This window comes from Panthera uncia (assembly GCF_023721935.1).
Source record: "Panthera uncia isolate 11264 chromosome A1 unlocalized genomic scaffold, Puncia_PCG_1.0 HiC_scaffold_17, whole genome shotgun sequence".
NCBI lineage: Eukaryota > Metazoa > Chordata > Mammalia > Carnivora > Felidae > Panthera > Panthera uncia.
The window spans coordinates 23,425,405-23,444,689 of NW_026057577.1; the positions used below are offsets into that span (position 1 = coordinate 23,425,405).

The window sequence follows — 19,285 nt, forward strand, 5'->3', positions numbered from 1 at the left end:
TGAATTGTCAGGTAGACATTCAAAATTATCTAAGAGGTGGGTTTTTAGGTTTTCATTTTAATGTATTCTAAATCATGATGTCAAAGCCAGAAATTACTGGGGGAAGAGCAAGATGTTTTAGGGAATTCACGGACTCAAAGTAGAAGCAAATCATCAGGCAAGAAGGAGCCTATTTTTTCTAAAAGAGGAAGTTTACTAACAGCATCTTAGTGAATCGCTAACCAGAGTGGATGTCTGTAAAGACAGTGTTATAGTGTGGCCAATCACAGCATTTCAAGTGTCGATGGAATGGGCATTTTCTGAATCTATATAAAATGACTTTGATAAAATGATATCCTCCCTGGGAAAAGATTTGGTAAACATGTCTAACAGTGCTTCCAATCACCCTCTTCTGTTCTCTTATAGGTGAATTGATTCCTGTAAAGAATTAGGAAAATTTGAGTGTTTCTTACTACCATGTAGTAAAAGACTCAGTATGAGGCAGGACTGAGTATGAAGTGAAGGGAGCAGAACGCTGGGGTTCTGTGTCCCAGCTGGTGGCCGGTTCACATGCCCCTTTTGACCTTGATCTTTGCAGTCACTGGTAATGGCTCGGTAGCCAAGCACTCACTGCACGGCTGGCACGTTCTCCATCTTAGTGGCAAAGTCTGAAATTCAGACACTTCAACACCTCCTTAAGTCCACACATAAAAACAACTCTAAAACACGATCAACTGACTGTTTATTTGGAGTGTAGTGTGCCACATTACTTAATATCGGCACACAATTCAAGTTTTGAATTTGTCTTCAATTGGAGACATCTGTGTTGCTGGTCTAGGAGCCAGAGGTTCAAATCACATATCAGCCCGTTTGCTTTTTCTGCTTTAATGTTCCTGCAGATCACCTGGGGTTCTTGTTCAAATGCCCATTCTGATTCGTTTCATCTGGGGTGGGACATGAGCTCTGCGTTTCTGACCAGCTCCCAGATGATGTCACTGCTGCTGGTCCAGTGACCACATTTCAGATAACACTGTTTCATGGAACTGAAATCGTAGACCTTACCAACAGGAAGGAAGGGAGCCAAGTGAGATGCATGGGGACCTTCTGCTCCAGATCTTAATAGTAATGATCATACATACCACTCACTGAGCCTTGAGTCAGACACTGTTCCAAAGGGCTTTGCATTCATTAAAGCATTTAATTCTTACAGTAAAACTGAGTGATATGTATTATTACTGTTCCATTTCACAGATTAAAAAATAAACTTAGTATGAAATAGGTTAAGTAATGGGCACAGCGTCTCACCATAAGTCATTCAGCTATGAATAAACCAGGTGTTAATCAGTCTCTCCTGATATAAAGCTTAGATGTAAGTTCTTCACACCAGACAGCATGGGATCATAAGTATACATATACTTTCAATCATTATGTTCTTCATCTCCTCACAGTTTCTTTGGATCCTGTTATTTAATTTGAATTGAAAACTCCACTCTGTGCCCTATGCCATCTGGAGAAAGAAAAAAAAAGTGACTTAACCAAACACTGTATGACCAATATCTGGCTCTTTCCATGATTGGGTCACTTATAATAACAACATTATCAACAACAAACCAATTTTTAATGCCTGGGTTGCAGAAAATGCCACCGGGTAACCTGCCTTATATGAATGTAACCTACATTTTTTATGGAACAAGACCGGTGCTCTTTATTAAGTCTCTAATTCAAAATCTTAAAACAGTCTGTGAGATCTCAGTGTTGGGCAGAGGAGTTTCCTTGCTGCAGAATCCTTAATCTGCCTGGTAATTACCAAGGTTTTTCCTGGAAGCATGAAGCATAATTAAAGTCAGTGAACTATGTCTAAAAGAAGGCATCTATGTGACCTGGATTTATTCAGTAATCCAAGGGAAACTGCACTTCTAAGATATTTTTCTTTAATGACTATTACAGATTGAAAGCCGGTACTGAATTTTGAAAGGCAATACCTTCTGCTGCCATGCTTCAAAATGTGCCCCTCAACTGTAACGCAGTCACACTTTCCTTCTCGCAGAGATACACTGCCAAACTCAGATGGTTTAAGAGCGAGCTAATGATTTTGTAGCCAATGTCTTTATTTTAAATGGCATTAGATATTCAAGGACAATCTAAAGTTCTATCAATGAAAAGGTAGTTTTTTAAAGAAAAAGAGACATGTTTTCATTAAATTAAAGAAGTTGGCAAATAGCTGTAATTTATGTTCCTTTTATCCCTTTAAAAACTATGTAATAGTCTGGTTATGTCCATAAACAAGATAAGTCAATCTCTATCTCTCTCTCTCTTAACTCATTTAGCCCCAAGTCACTTATAACTGGCAACATCAAATGCGATATTTAATGCCAAAATCAACACTGTGATATACTTAGAATGAATATCCCAGTACGTTATGTGTACGTGAATTTAAAAACTATTATTTTTATTATTGATACAACTGATTTATAATTCCAGTATGTTAGTTCCCAGATCCACATATTAAAATATATCTTAGCATTTCTGTTGATATATTGAGCAGAATATTGAGGGAAAAAAAGCAAAGAAAATTAACCCTGGGCTCATGTAATTTTTTTTCCCATTGAGTGTTAACTGTAAATTACCTGTCATTACAACTCCCTTGATAGAGGTTTAATATCCAACAAAGTTATTTAATAATTTAACAAAATATAAATTTTAGATAATGTTTTATGCATGATATTGCATTTTATAGATTCTCAGATTCAAAGAAGTAATATGTTCCATGGGGTTGACATATTTTGTGTAAATGTACTTCTAAAGGAACATATATTCTCATTCATTCTTTCATTTAAAATGAATATACTTCAGGCATTTTTCTTTATTTTATTTTATTTTTTATTTTTTTAAAGTTTTTATTTTTTTAAGTTTATTTATTTACTTACTTAGAGAGATGGAGAGAGAGGCAGAGAGAGAGAGAGGGAGAGACAGAGAATCCCAAGCAGGATCCACGCAGTCAGCATAGAGCCCGATGTGGGGCTCAATCTCACAAACCATGAGATCATGACCCAAGCTGAGATCAAGAGTCAGATGCTTAACCTACTCAACCACCCAGGCACCCCTCTTTCATTTAAAATAGACATGATTGCCCAAGATGATGTCGTTCTAATCTTGGCACTGGGCACCAGGGAGGAGCAAAACAGACATGGTCTCTGCTTATGTGCTAGTCCAGTGTGGCCCAGTGTGCAGTTATCCTCATGCATTTTTCTTGGTTTGTTGCACTGTTTACATATGTGTACCTAACTGTACCATTAGTAAGTTAATATTTATTAAAGAGTTCATTTTAACATAAATTTCTTTTCAAATGAAATGATCTTTGCTGCAAATGAAAAATCAGTAATCTTGCCAAAATTGGAAGTTAACTTTAAGCAACATGGAAAAATATTGTTGTTCTCTGGTTAATTTAGACGTTCTCTATCCCTTCTGGGGTGAAGTGATTCCCAAAGTCTTCTATCCTCTTCCTCTACCAGTGACACAGGGACTTTCTGTCCATCTTTCTGTTTTATATGAGTGGAAGGTCTACGTTTGACATTAGATTGTGGCTTATCTCTTGAAGTTAGGTAGGACAGATAGCCCCATCCCCTCCACTAACTTCATCTTCTACATGTATCATAATTTGGGAAACTGCCTAGTCCATTCATAGATCATTAAAAAAAAAATGATCTGGTATCTCTGACCTCATTAAGTGGGCCGTTTTTCATGTTGTCTTTAGCTCAGAGGTAAATGTGTAACACCAGTCTTTTCAGAAGTATGACACTTCGATGATTTCAGTAATAATGTCACAATTCTGCATGTAAAAAGAGCATGCACACCATGTAATAAGTGTTTTAAGATATCAGTATCCTTGGTATTAGACTTCACATTGTCTGTGCTCTCCTTTAACCCATCTGCCTTGATCACTCTCATATATTATAGGTGCTGCTATTTCAAGACCAAAATTATGGTCTTCACTATGAATATACTATCCCGTTGGACCCTCTTCCAGAGAATCAGAGCTCAAAAGCACCCGAACCCCTTTTCATGTGGACGCACACAGGCTGGGAAGATTGTGATGCCACGTGTGGAGGAGGTGAAGGATTTTCCAATATTTATGTTACCAAAACTGTAGTTGTTTTCTGATTACTCACTGAGAATTAAGACAGCTCTGCAAACCCTTCTCTGAAATTCCAAGCTCCATAAAGGAATGGAACCTGAAAGGTTTTTGTGACACATTTGGCCCCTAAAAGCCGAACTCTTCTGTGGCACAATTGGACGTGAATTGAAAAAAGGCCATTTACAGTGATTCATTGCATTGCTTTGCGTAAATATTAATGCATTTGCTTACAGGGTTGCCCTAGACCCCACACAAGCTGTCCCATCATGCATCATGCTTTTATAGTTACTTTCTATATTTACTTTTTAATTTTCTACAATCTTAACAGCTTCAAATTCTGGAGTACCTCTACCCACGAGAATTGTAGACCTGCAATAAATATAAGGGTGCTGTGAAGGAGCAGCCTCAAGCTTGCTTCTTTGCCGTCTGCATACTTAGGGTGACTAGACGGAGCACATGGAGGACATCATTTCATTCCCCCCACTGCTTTCTTCCGATTTTTCAAAAGTATATGTCACTATTTTCTATAAAATATGGATGTATCTCGAAACTTCACTCACAGGTTTTAAATTATTTTTTCATTGTAGAACTTAAGGAGGCAAAAGCCCAAAATTACCTCGGCCTAAAATGTGAGCCTGGCAAATCACTTAATCCTACTAATGAGATCCTTGATTCCCAGAGATTCAACAGATTGTCACTCTCAGAGCCCGTTAGGCCAAGGCAAGATCTCAGGTCATGAGCAGCATAGTATTTCCGTTGTGCTTTGTACCTCATAACACATTTTCTATAGTTCTTTAGTAAGAGCTTCTTTTGAAGGCTAAAAGGAAATATTCTATTCAATTATACCAAAATATAGACAAGTGGAATATCAGTTTTGTTTTCTAGGCAAAGAAACTGTTGATATACATAGCCTAAGTGTGCTGTGGCAGGAGCAGGCAAAGGTACAAACCAGACTAGCATGTGGGGGAGAAGGTTTGGGGGAAAAGGAAAAGGAAAATACACAATACAAAGAAGTAATATAGTTTCAAAATGTGAAGAATACTCTCGATGAAAATTAAGCAAGAGAGAAAAATAAATACGGGTTGGGAGTTGGGAGGGGGTAGGTGCAGAAAATAGTCTGAGAAGGCCTCAGTGAGGAGACCACACTGATTTAAAAATCTGTAGTGACTATGGATGGGCACAAGAGGGTGTCTGCTGGGGTGTCCGGTGGGAATGGGTTCCAGGCAAAGGTTCTGAGGTGGGAGTAGAGCTGGAATGCTCCAGAAATAGCAAGAATGCTAGCATGGTTCTCCTTTACTGAGTGATGTTATGTGCCGTTAGAGGATTTGAATAGAGAAGTGGCTTATTCTGGTTTATGGTATAAAAAGGTTTTTCTATGTCTGAGTTGAGAATAGATGGAATTAAAGAGGAGAAGTGGATCAACCAGAAAGTTATGGCAATAATCTAAGAAAGAGATGATAGTAGTTTGGCCACAGTGGTAGCAGTAGACATAGGAGGAAGTGGTCAGGTTCTGTATATTTTTTAAAGTAGAATCAATAGAATCTGTTGAAAGGCTAGATGTGGAGTGTGAGAGAAAGAAAGATGTCAAGGATGACTGTGATGGCTTTTACCAAGCAACTGGCAGGACAAAGTCACCATCAACTTACCTAGGAAAGCCTGTGCAGTAGCAGGATTAAGAAAGAGTTTGATTTCCAACAGAAGTCTGAGATCCCTATGGGACATCTAAGTGTGACATCAAGTAAGATATGTAAGTTGGGTGGCCGGGAGAGAAGATCAGACTAGAGATAGAAAATATATGGTAGGTATTCTAAAATGCTGAGGCTCAAGTGACCTAAGGAGTGAGTGAAGAGAGAGAGACGCTGCTAAAGGATTGAGTCTTGGGGCACTCTACTCTTTAGACTTCAGAGAGAGAAGGAAGCAGCAAAGCAGGTTAAAATGAGTAACCACCATCATAGGAGAAGAAGCAGGCAGAAGAGAGTGCTTTCATGTAAAGTAAGTGAGAAAGTGTTACAAGAGGGATAGAATGATCAACTCTATCAAAAAGTAACAGGTCAAAAATACTGTAGACTGAAAGTTGACTATTATATTCAAATATATTTATTATATTTTTAGATGTATTTACTTTATTTAAATATATTTATTATTATATTTTCAAATATATTTATTTTATTTAAATATATTTATTATATTTGAAATGTAGAGTCCAATGATGATCCTGACAAAAATAATTTTAATGAAGTAGTTGAGTCAAAAGATTAAATAGAGTGGATTCAAAAGAAAATAATCATGGTGTGAACTGGAGAAAAGACTCAAAGTAACTCAGGAAATCTTGCTGAAAGAAGAAAACAGAAATGTGGCAATAGCTGGAGGGGACTGTGAGTCAAAGAGTTTGTTGTTGTTTTTAATAAGGGAGCCTATATATGATTGTTTGCCAATGTGCATTTTCTAGAATAGGACAAAAAACTAGTGATGCAAAGGAGAGAGCAAAAAAAAATTGCTGTTGTGATATCCTTGAGTAGGCAAGATTGGATAGAGGGAGTAGTTGACTCTACATAGAAATATGGACAGCACATCCCTCATAACAGGAGAAAGGACAGTATCTGAGCAGCAACAGGTGTCACAAACTTATCCTTAAAGAGCATCTTGCTGAGCATGAAGGTGGAACAGAAGATATTAGAATTTTGAAGAGTGATGTGAAATGGTCACTTAAGACAATGAGAGAATGAATGAATTGGGTCCGTGTATTTTGATTTTTCAATAGCTTTCATGGTTCACTTGAAGTTAACGGTCATGAATTTAGTTTGACTCCAGTCATCATAATAATATGTTGCCCTCCACCTGTGTACAGCATTTAGATACACTTGTGAGTAAGTTTGGAAATTGCCAGGTGAGTATAATAAAATGAGAGAACATGGTCCCAAGGTTGAATGCAAGGAGTTGAAAATGGTTGACCGTGGAATTTAGTTGTATAAGGAGGAAGGTAAAGGTATGAGGGGATTGAAAGACAGTAGAAAGGTGGTAGGACTGACAGACGACACAGCTCAGTGGGGCTAAAGAACTTTTAGACTTGGGGTACTCAAGAAGGACTGGAAGTACAGGAGATGGTGACAGAAAATAGAGGTTAGGTTATAGAGGGGTTATAGTTTTGGTAATAACAAAATGAGGAAAATTGGTGGCTTGAGTAATGTGAAAGGCAAGATCTCTGGGTAGGGATCCATTCAAATGAATACTGTAAACACAAAAATAGTGCCAGGGGCAGTGTTAGCAAATATCACAATCACCTAGAAGACAAAATCTTAGAGAGAGGGAGTGACCTAGGAGTTGATGCAGCAGCAAGGAAAATGTGTCACAGAGTCTGATCCAAAGATGTAGGTTTAAAAAGAAGAAAGGGAAGATGGTCTGGTCATAGCAGTGAAGAGCTTGGACAGCCATGCCACCTCTCCGTCCAAAGGTGTGGGACCTAAGTAAGAAAATGGCCACCCAGCTGGAAGTACAACAAACAGTACCCTCAGGAGAGAGGGGAAAAAGGTGGCAAGAACATGTAGAGGTACAGAGGATGGGGAAGAGGATTCCTGCCAGAGAGCTCGGAGCCTTTGGGTTCCCAACCAACTGCTAGTACACCTGGCCCTCTCAGGTAGCCAGAGCAAAGGCAACATGGGGGACAAGAGAAGGAGAAGACACAGGACATACTTTGCTCCTGAGGATATAGAGTAATTACAGGAAAAGGATGTCAAATTGCTCTAGCAATTATAAAAAATGCTACCAGTCATCCTTGCCACAGTGAAGTTTTCATTGGCCATGTTTCTCCAGGGACCCCATTATCGCCAAGTGACTTGGGATCCTCTGCCCCCCTGTCTTCTCTTGCTAGTGCTCCCATAAACACGTAAAGTCCTGTTCCTCTGTTCCACCCATTCTTTAGTGATGCCAGGGCCCATTACAATTAGGGGGTTCTGCTTTATATCCGCTACCCAAATAAAAACCAGAAGCAAAATTAGAAACAAATACATTTGCAATGAAAATCTGTACAGTTAGAATTTTCTCTTTAATACAACTCAGATAAGGAAGACCCGCCCCCATCCAATGGTGATCTGCAGGGCAGTAGAGTGATGACAGGGTTGATAGTTCTTGTTAGATCCCTGAAAGGCATTCATTAAAATCTGTTTGTATTTGAAACTCTAAACAGAAAAATGTTTACCCAGTAAATTTCGTTTTCCTCATTTTCTTTCTTTCTTCTGCAATTGCAGTCAAATAGGAGCTACATTAGAAGTAAACATACAGAATTTGTCAATCCTCATTTTGAATAAACAAGTTTACGGGGGAGGGGTGGTTAAATTTTTTTTTCCCCAAAATCACATTCATTACAATCTAGATTGTGTTTTGCCAATTGCCAAACCTTAAGGAATAGAGATTTACTACGTCTAGATATTCTTAAACATAACTTCTTAATTATCAATATGAGAAAATTTAAATGTGTAGAGATTAAGGGACTTCCCAAGGCCACATGCCCTGTGGGAATAGAGTTCAAGTTAGAATCCAGGACTCCTAAACTCAAATCTTCTCTCCTCCTCACATCATATTTTCTTCAAGAGTAGCTCAAAAGGCTTAATGTCATTTCTTTTCACAAAATAGGTCAGGTCCCTTAGAGATCATGTAAGTTTTGTTTTGATTCAAAGAGATGTTTTACTGAATCTGTTCAATGAGAAATTAGATATGTTTTTGTTTTTATTTTGTAAAATAAGTCCTAATTATACCCAGTCTTTATATGATTTGCGCTCTCACAGACCTTCTCTCTCAAATCTGTTCCACTGTGTTCATTCAACAGTTTTCAATTATCTCTATGTTAATAGGGTAAATATTACTTTCAATGCCAAGATATTTCTGGGCTTTTGGTGTTATTTTCCTTTGCAGTTCATAAATAAAGTGGATGGACAGGATTTCAGGAATCGTATCTTTTAGAACTTCGTATTGTCCATTTTATAGCCAGAAAGAGCTCTGTAATCTTTCAGCATATTCATGAATTAAAGGAGAGTCAGTTCAAAGCACAGAACATTGGAAACAGATTCATGCAAAATTTATCTTCAACAGCAAAGACGAATAATAGCACTATTTTACTTCGCAGGACTATATTAAGCAAGAGCAAATAAAATATCACAGAGCTGTATAAAATTTCAATGTTTGACATGTTATTTTTTGGATTCTGTTGTAAGGCGTTAGATTGCCAGCAATACGGGGGAAAAAGAAATTTTTGAAAGGTCCCTACTATCAGGTAGCTAAATTTTTATTGTAATGATCTTTTATGTCAGCGTCTCAAAACTGTTTTAGACTGAAAACCCAAATTAAAGTTAATTCACCGTGCAATATAGTTTTATTAATACTAGTTATTACAAGATATAAAAAGCCTTTAGAAGGAATATTTTTAAATGGCAAATGGAAGTTGATGATCTCAAGAAAAATTTTCTAACACAGTAACATGTTATGCTTTTTGACATCATCTTTTCAAATTTTTTTATTTTTTTTAATGTTTATTCATTTTTTGAGAGATGGAGACCTAGTGTGAGTGGGGGAGGGGCAGAGAGAGAGAGAGAGAGAGAGAGAGACAGGATCTGAAGCAGGCTCCAGGCTCTGAGCTGTCAGCACAGAGCCTGATACGGGGCTCAAACCCACTAACTGAGATCATGACCTGGGCCAAAGTCGTACGCCCAACTGACTGAGCCACCCAGGCGCCCCTTGTCTTTTCCCATTCTAATGATAGTTCTAGAAAAATTTGAAAGGGTGTATCATTTTGTATTTTTGCATTGGCCACTAAAATGGGGTCCTTTTATTTTCAAACAGCTTAAAATGTATTTGGGAAATAAATGTTTACTTTGCATTGGTGTTCTAAAACATCTAAAAACTCTTTGAAGGACTGTTTTAAATTTATTTTGGCACCTCAGATGTAAGGTTTACTGGATCAAGTTCTTTTTGACATAAAAGGCATGTTTTAAGTGCTCTTGGAGTTCAGAGGCATTAGAGGTGTATCATTTCTTAATATCTGAGGGGGTATGTGGAATTAGCCTTCCAAATACTGGATACAATAACTGCATTACTCTAGAGTTTATTTTGAGCTAGTGGATGAATTAATGATATAAAACCTAGAATAAGGACTCCAGAATTCCATTATCCCTTTTGAAATAAATAAATAGTTAAACATGCTTTTAGGAAGTCTAAAGAGATACAATTTGAAGGGAACAAAGTAGGTCAAATACCACATTCTTCACATAGTCCAAGCCCTACCAGCTGACAACTCTCATTGTTGGCCTTGTATCATGAGATCCTTCAGACACAGCTTTCCTTGTGCGTGAACAGATTCTGAGGAGGATCCAAGCCTCCGGGTCCAAGTTGATGAGACGTCTCCGAATAGAATACCCATACCTTTGCACTGGTACAGTTTGTTTCCATTTTTCCATCTTAAAGGCACATTGCATGCACCACAGTAAATGTTATTAGTTGACGAAAATGCACCAAAATATATTTTTTGTTCTCTGCATTATTTTACTTGAATATTATTTAACACAGTTTTGTATTCCAGTTTCTTTAATAAGAACATTTTATATTAATGTAAACTTTTTATCAACTTGAATTTTGATACCTACGTTGTAATTCATTGACTGAAATTGCCATAGGTAACTGTGCCCCACAGTTTGTCATGTGGTTTGCCAATGACTTTTCACCATTTTAGGAAGTCTTGAGATGAACCTCTTAGCACAGAAAGTACTTTGGTCTTGACTTACATGCTGATATAGCACTCATTGATTCCTTTACCAATACTGAATGTGGAGTCAGTATTGCTAAGTGGTCCAATGATGAGTGCTTTCTTCTTTTAGAGAATTCACTGTTCATTTAGTAGGGGCCAGATAATAGTAAAATCACTACACAAAGTGATATGGAAAGATGTAAAAAGCTTTCCAGGGCTATGCCTAGGTGCAAAGGCACTCAGGTTTGTGAGAATGTTTATTTCTGGGGTGTAAAATAAGAGGATCAAGGAGTGGGAAGTAATTTGACCATTTTCTACTTTTTATAGAAAGAAGCTAGTGCATAAAAGTCCTTGAGTGTTATGCTAGGACTCAAGTTAAATTTATCTTGGAAGTTATGGGATCCCATTAAACTACTTATGTGCATGGAAATGATAAGTTCACTTTGGATTATATATTGGGTGTTGAAAACAATACAAAATAAAAATATTTTCATTAAAAAAAAGATGAAATAGTCATTTTAATATTAAGCCCAAGCCCTGAGGGAAAATTTTTACAGAAATGTCAAAAAATGACTAAGAATCAAATGGAATGCACAATTTTGGAAGTTGACCAAGTTAGCAATTGTATGCCTAAAGAAACCCCTGCATTTTACATATTTCTAAGGAGTGCTCAGAGAAGAGCCCTTCATCCTTATGAAAATATATTTACTTTTGGGTTACTTGCTTGCTGGCCATTGTGAGTTCAATAGAAAATAAATAGATAATTTGAGAGAAAATTATAAAGACCAATGACTATATATAATCTCTGTCTTGTAGAGGTCCACAGTTTTATTTAAAAGTTTGGAACAGGGGCGCCTGGGTAGCTTGGTCGGCTAAGTGTCTGACTTCGGCTTAGGTCATGATCTCACTGCTCATGAGTTCGAGGCCCGTGTCAGGCTCTGTGCTGACAGCTCAGAGCCTGGAGGCTGTTTCGGATTCTGTGTCTCCCTCTCTCTCTGATCCTCCCGCATTCATTCTCCATCTCTCTCTGTCTCAAAAATAAATAAATGTTAAAAAAAAAAAGTTTGGAACATCTAATAAGATAGAGAGAATTTCACCTACATATACTGAAGCACTGAACACATTCCCAAGAACGTGTTTCCACATTTATGGTGCCAGTTCTAGAAATGTGATCTATGTGGATAGAATATAGTTTTATTAAAAATATCCATTTCATGGGGTTAAATATAGACCATAGAAAGAAGATCAGCTTGTATCTGAGACTGGAAAAGAAGGCACATGTATCTAGTCTTTGTTAAGTGTCTTCAGAGAACAGAGTCAGTAAATAAAAATCACCCTTCATTTTCAGGTTTTGCCCGAATTTGGCAATGAGACCAATTGCTTAATGGTCATCTTCTTGTATTCATAATTGTATTCAAAGCATCAAAACTGATTTCCCCAAAACCGATTTAAAGGGAATGACCTAGAGGTGAAGTTAATTGCCGTAAAGCAAGTAATACACTGTCAACAGCTTCCAGCTACTCATGGCTCAGGCGGAAAGCCAGTTACTTCATCACTTTGGGTCCGTCCCTAGGTTCCACAGTACGGGATGCATTGTAAATACTGCTATTAGATGCTAGAATGGAAATTTCCTGTGTTGGCTGGAACATAAAAATATATAAAAGAAAAAAGTCAAACAATAACATTTCCATATGGCTTGAAGATCTAGTTGTATTTTCATAGGCATAGTGTGCCTGTAGCTGAGCAATAGATTTCTTCCCCCTGATTCTATTGTTTTTGTTCAATGAAATTTTTTAAAAGTAGGACCAAGTCTATCCTCTCTGCCAAAAAACGTATGATGTGAGCTTCCTTGCTCCAGTGTAGATGGAAAAGTCCCAATTCATCATCACATGCCTTTCCATTTTCCTTGAACACCAAGGTGCTCCCTGAAATGAGATAGAAACCTATGTCTCTTTTGACATATCAACACTTGTCCTCGAAACATTTTTTTTCAATAGCTTCATATGTGAGCTCTGGGGTAGTATAACTAAAGTTATGCATTTCCTGAGGAAAGGAAAGAAATGCAGTGTAATTAGCCCTGAGTTATTTACTGCATGACTACATACATGTTCACAAAAGCTTTCTGGATACCGTCTGTTAGTCATTTGTGTGTGTGTGTTGTATTTGGCAGAAAGCCACTCTTTAAATTAGTTTAGGCAACCACATCTATTCTGCAAAATAGCGTCTTAGGAATTTGAAGGCCTTAAATTCGATTTTAAAACTAACATTTATATTTGATGAAAGGAACGTGTATTTTAATCCTGCTTTTAAGTGGGCATCATCATAATGTAGAAAGTGTTACTTACATATGTTCGCATTATACAGAACTTGCATAATATCTATTTAATTGTGCATCAGGTCATAAAGGTGCACCTGGAACATGGGAAACTAGGAAGAAGTTACCCAAAACTCTGTGTCCCGATTATTTACACTTAGGTAACTCCTACCTTCTGAGGCCAGTTTTTTTTTCTGCAAAAAAACGAACATAAGCCATTTCTGCTTTTCTAGCAATTTATTTGAAAATTGAAGTTGGTGGTACTGAACACTTCTGTGATTACATGTAATGCCGCACTCCACCCTTCTTGGCCTACCTGGGAATAGCCTGGACAGCCCTTAAGCATTTACCTCCAGCGTAAAATGTTGTCTTTTATTCTACCAGTTGGCATCAGCTTGCCTGAACATGTGAGGTACACAGGTCAGGGCCAGGACTTCTGAGGCAGAGATGTTCATTCAAGTAGGCAGCTGACCATAAAGTCCTTAGCCTGGACTCTGCAGTTGAGCTCATGTTCTATTTGCCAAGCTGGGAAAGGGCCTTTTACATGCCTGGCACTATGTTGTCTATATGGAGCTCCCATAGAATAAGCTGTATTGCACCGGAATTCTCCAGACCGGGAATAGTTTGGTCAACATTGTGCTACTTGTACTAGAAAATAAAACTGAAGACCTAAATGATTTCAATAACATGATATGCAATAATCACAGATATGATTGTTAGTTAATACACACATACACACACATACGGGGGTGGAGAGAGAATCCTTTTTGTATACTACAAATTGTCATGGGACTATGCTCAGTGTTGTTGAGAGGCAGGTGAAGGGAAGATCCTCAAGCCCAACAACTGTTCTTTGCCTTCTACTGGGCCACCTTGTTGCTTCTCCCCATCCCCCATTCAGGTCAAAGCAAAAGATACTAAAAATTACTCAAAGTTGCTCTCTGTCTACATTCCTTCTTTTCTTCTTTCTTGATGCCAGCCTTCCCTGTCTGTCAGTTAAATCACAGAGTGACCTCTGTGCCACCAGCCCAGCCTGTCGTATTTGGCATGACTGTCATGAATGCTCTGAGTTTCCTAATTACCCATTGCATGACAGTCACGGGACCCTAACTAATGGCCTTTCAGTAGAGACCCAGAAGACTCGAGATTATTTTCTTAATCCTTTATGACCCATCTGGCCTTAAAATTGTTAGTAGATGTAATTACTTTATAATGTCAAACAATAAGTTAAATTAGGTTATTAAATCTTATGTAGATATTTAGACTTTTATAGAGAAACAATTAGCATATATTTACTAGGCTCTTCAGGTACCAGATGAAATAACGAAAATGTTGTCAAGTAAGTGTTCTTATCGGTCTCAAAGAACAAGAAATACCATACTAGTGGTCATTTTAACCTACTCTAATCAGACTTTATCATAACAGAGAAAGTAGAGAAGCCATTTTTCTGAAATCTGGTGAAAAATAGCAGGAGTACCATAGCTTTTCTTAGAGAACATCACACTGAATAGGGAACGAATATTTCTAGAATTCCTCATTGCGCTAAAACACTTTTATCAGAGACAATAAGAATAAAGGTGTGAGTTATACTAAAAATATACAGAAAAGCCTGCTTTCCATAATTTACTGCAGAGCACAGGTGGTACAGAGCCAAATGATAAAATACACACGTGTGTTTATGTGCTTCCATGAAAGTATACAGGATTTTTGCAAATTACAGCTTTCCACCACTTAATGCTAAAAGATAGCATAGTCCTTACCAACAAATCCTTAATTAATGTTTTATCAACTTATGCTGCCACAATCCCTTGGGAATGTAAAACTTGCCATTTAATTTCTAGTGAGGAAAAACTTACCATTTATCTTCTTTAAGCCTAGAGATGTATTTGCATGTAAATTTTAAATTATATCTTCATTGATATAACTTAAAATTCCGTTACAAATCTGAAAATTACAACCAGCCTATGCACACCTCGTAAGCCCATTTACATAAAGGCCTCTCATTTCTTTATGTTTGTTTGCTCTTTTCAGGAGAAAGGAAGACAACAGTGTCTTGCACAAAAATCATGAACAAAAACATCAGCATTGTGGACAACAAGAAATGCAAATACCTAACCAAGCCTGAGCCACAGATTCGCAAATGTAATGAGCAACCATGCCAAACAAGGTAACCCTCTCCCACCACTTGCTAATGATCCATTTGGCCATTAAATCACTGGTCTTTAACACTCAAAACACTGGGGCGCCTGGGTGGCTCAGTCGGTTGAGCACCAACTTTGGCTCAGGTCATAATCTCACGGTTGGTGAGTTTGAGCCCCTTGTCGGGTTCTGTGCTGACAGCTCAGAGCCTGGAGGGTGCTTTGGATCCTGTGTCTCCCTCTCTCCCTGCCCCTCCCCCTGCTCGTCCTCTGTCTCTCTCTCTCAAAAATAAAATAAACATAAAAATATTTTTTAAACACTCCAAATACTAACAAATCCACACTTTCCTAACAACAGTGCAAAGGAATATATACCAAGATGTAAGGTTTTAAACAAGCAAGATCTAGGAAAGGAAGATAATTGCCTGGATGGAAAGAGTATTAAAGCAGAAAGGATAGGGGGCACATGGGTGGCTCAGTTGGTTAAGTGTCTGACATTTGATTTTGGTTCAAGTCATCATTTCACAGTTGGGATCAAGCTCCGAGTCAGGCTCTGTGCTGACAATGTGGGGCCTGCTTGGGATTCTCTCTCTCTTTCTCTCTCTGCCCCTCCCCTGCTCATGTACATGCCTGTTCTCTCTGTCTCTCTGTATATCTGTCTGTCTGTCTCTCTCTCTCAAAATAATGAATAAGCTTAAAAATAAAAGCAGCAAGGCTAGGACTTACCTCAACTTTAACTGTATTCTCCACAGGATGAAAACAACTACTAAGTGAGACAAAGGAGGTATAATTAAAATTACTTGGTAATCTGTTGGTCACTTCTTCAAAAACCTGACTATGGGTTGAAGTTAGCTATTTGTTCTTGAATTCTCTGAAATGGTATTGTAGAACTTGCCAAGGGAGATATAAAACAAAGCAGGACTGGCCGGGATCCAGTCCCTCACGCGACACCAGGGATGGTGTGGTCCTCCTGGTTTCCCAGGCTACGTCTTCACTTCCTCTCCCAGAGCTCCCAGGGTGACTGCCCGATCCCTGACCTTCCATCGCCCAATTCCTGAGTTGGGTCCTAGTTATTGGGCAGTCCATTTGTCTCGGTCTCCTGTGACTTCCCCAGTGAGTATGAGGCAACAAAGTAGGCGAGAAACTCTGAAGTAGGAAGTAAGACAGTGATGCTGAGCAGCTGAAAGTGGTGTAGAAACCTTAGTAACAGGCAGAGATGAAGTGGAACTGGAGTATCATTTTGGAGTGAGCTAGCAGCAAGGTGGTTTGGAATGGTTCCCATCATAGAGCTGAACGTCCACGTGTTTTCGTATAAAAATTAAGGTTGGGCTTGAGTGGGACTGACCCCCAGTGTCAAAGGTCCTAAAAGCTTTCAAAGATAGAAGGATTAAATGAGTTTGAGTCTGCATTGAATCCTCTGGAATACAGAGACAGGCACATCTGTTCTATCCCAACACTCAGAGATCTGTTGAGGCTCAGGACATAGTTGTGAGTTCCTGGCGAGCCAAACAGAGATTGATCTCCCCGCTCATTGGCTCCTGTACAAGGGACACAGTGGATTTACATGTCCTGGAACTCAGGTGTGCAAATAATTTGTAGCTTTATAGCGGTCTATAACTAATATAATATTCTTCATGACCCTCCACTGAAATGAATAAGTATGAGGGAGCAGTTTAAAGAGGGAGGAGGAACAAAGTTGCCAATTAACTGTATTTAAACTTTTTTGTCTTAATCTCTTTGGGAATTAGTGTCATTGAGGCTAATGCTCAGTTCTTCTGGTTTCCCTGTTCCCCCTGCCTTCCCACCTCTGATGTAGCCCTGATCCTGAGTTCCCTGTATTTCAGGCTTATGGCAAAATTCAGTTATTAAGCCCTTCAGATCCAGCTCATGCTATATTAATGAGAGCTTAAAAGAATTTAGAAAATCCTTTCTTTCTTTACAATGCTGAAATGTCAAGGCTTGCTTTTCTGTAGATTCGGTGACAAAAGCTGAGTATCAACTTTTTCTTTCCTTTCCATTTCTGCTCGAATATTCTTATTCTTCCCCAAACCCCAGGGAAAACTATGCTTCTAAGGAAAAGGACAAAAAAATGATATGTAAAAGACCATGCAAAAGATAAAAGCACATTAATATACTTCCAATAGTGTTATGCCCATTCCCTCTACTTGACTGTATGTTTTTCAGGAGGACTTCATGAGTAGATGAACTAATTAAGATTTTTTTAGGTGGCAATGGAGTAATCAGCAGGAAAAGTGACCTAGGGAATTACTGTTACCTGCAATCAAGTCCTTGACTCCCCTCTGTTCAGTGCGGGACAAATGGAACAGCAGAGTTTTTGGCCTTTGCCAAAAGAATCTGGACCATTTTTGTTATTGCCATTCCTAAGATTTATCTTTTTCTGTGTCTCTTTTATCTTATTTTTTAAAATATTTGTTTATTTTTATGAGAGCACAAGTGGCTGAGGGGCAGAGGAGGGGGATGAGGATCCGAAGTGGGCTCTGCTGATGGGCTGACAAGCAGTGAGCCCGATGTGGGGCTCGAACTCACCAGTGGTGAGATCGTGACCTGAGCCAAAGCCAGACACTCAACCAACTGAGCCACCCAGGCACCCCTCTATCTCTTTTAATAGATATTAAAATGCCACCTTATCTTGTGTTAAATTATTTGCTAAAATATTTCAAAACTTCATTTGTTTCATATACCATATAACTTTTCCATTTGGAGGGAAGAGCATTGGCTTTTCCTGGTTTATCAGGAATCTTCAAGGAGTTGGATATGAGGACTAGAACATGTTTGTCACTTCCTGACTTCGTCTGCAAAGGATCAGAATGTACAATATACACACCATTCATTGTTCATTTGCTGACCTCGGCTATCTTGAGGGAAAATGCCTTGTTAATGACTTTGTGAAATGAATAGTTTCAAAGGGTCACTACATTTCTGAGTGAGAGTTTTTTGCACCTGGAGACTGGATATCTTTTTTGTTAGAGATTGTTATCTTCCTTCCCTTAGAAAAGGAGTCAATATATCGCAAATCACCAAGAAGCAATGTCAGTGAGTTTAGCCAAAACATTGAATAGTAAGAAATGGACACAAGCAAGTGTTAAGGTTCATCATAGGAAAACTTTCTGTGACTTACTGGTTTTAATTTTCCTGCCTTTTCTTTTTCCCCACCCTAGTAAGAAACTTTCTAATTTCCATTTACATTTATTGAATAGAATCAAATAGTCTGACAGAACCCTATATGCCAAATATAAAATATATCATTGCACTAGTAAATAGCTTTGCAAGAGGGAATCTTTTTTTTTCTTCAATATATGAAATTTATTGTCAAATTGGTTTCCATACAACACCCAGTGCTCATCCCAAAAGGTGCCCTCCTCAATACCCATCACCCACCCTCCCCTCCCTCCCACCCCCCATCAACCCTCGGTTTGTTCTCAGTTTTTTAGAGTCTCTTATGCTTTGGCTGTCTCCCACTCTAACCTCTTTTTTTTTTCCTTCCCCTCCCCCATGGGTTTCTGTTAAGTTTCTCAGGATCCACATATGGTGAAAACATATGGTATCTGTCTTTCTCTGTATGGCCTATTTCACTTAGCATTACACTCTCCAGTTCCATCCATATTGCTACAAAGGGCCATATTTCATTCTTTCTTATTGCCACGTAGTACTCCATTGTGTATATAAACCACAATTTCGTTATCCATTCATCAGTTGTTGGACATTTAGGCTCTTTCCATAATTTGGCTGTTGTTGAGAGTGCTGTTATAAACATTGGGGTACAAGTGCCCCTATGCATCAGTACTCCTGTATCCCTTGGGTAAATAAATACAAGAGGGAATCTTAAAGATAAGGAAATGGGATAACTCCAAATTAGGTTAATTCCAAAATATAAAGCGCTTTTTCTCTTATTAGAATATGTTTTACACTTTAATTCTTATTTTTGAGCAGTTTTCACAAGGAATGGAAAAAGTAACTTTTACCAT

General features: G+C 38.3%; 1 protein-coding gene across 1 annotated transcript in view; it reads left to right on the top strand.

The window, feature by feature from the left end:
- The window catches only part of ADAMTS19 (ADAM metallopeptidase with thrombospondin type 1 motif 19), a 238,253-nt gene that overhangs the window by 187,555 nt on the left and 31,413 nt on the right, over positions 1 to 19,285 (top strand). The window contains exons 18-19 of the mRNA XM_049649122.1: positions 3,937 to 4,090; positions 15,193 to 15,328. Coding sequence (XP_049505079.1) covers positions 3,937 to 4,090; positions 15,193 to 15,328 — 290 coding nt within the window. The remainder of the gene's footprint in view (positions 1 to 3,936; positions 4,091 to 15,192; positions 15,329 to 19,285) is intronic.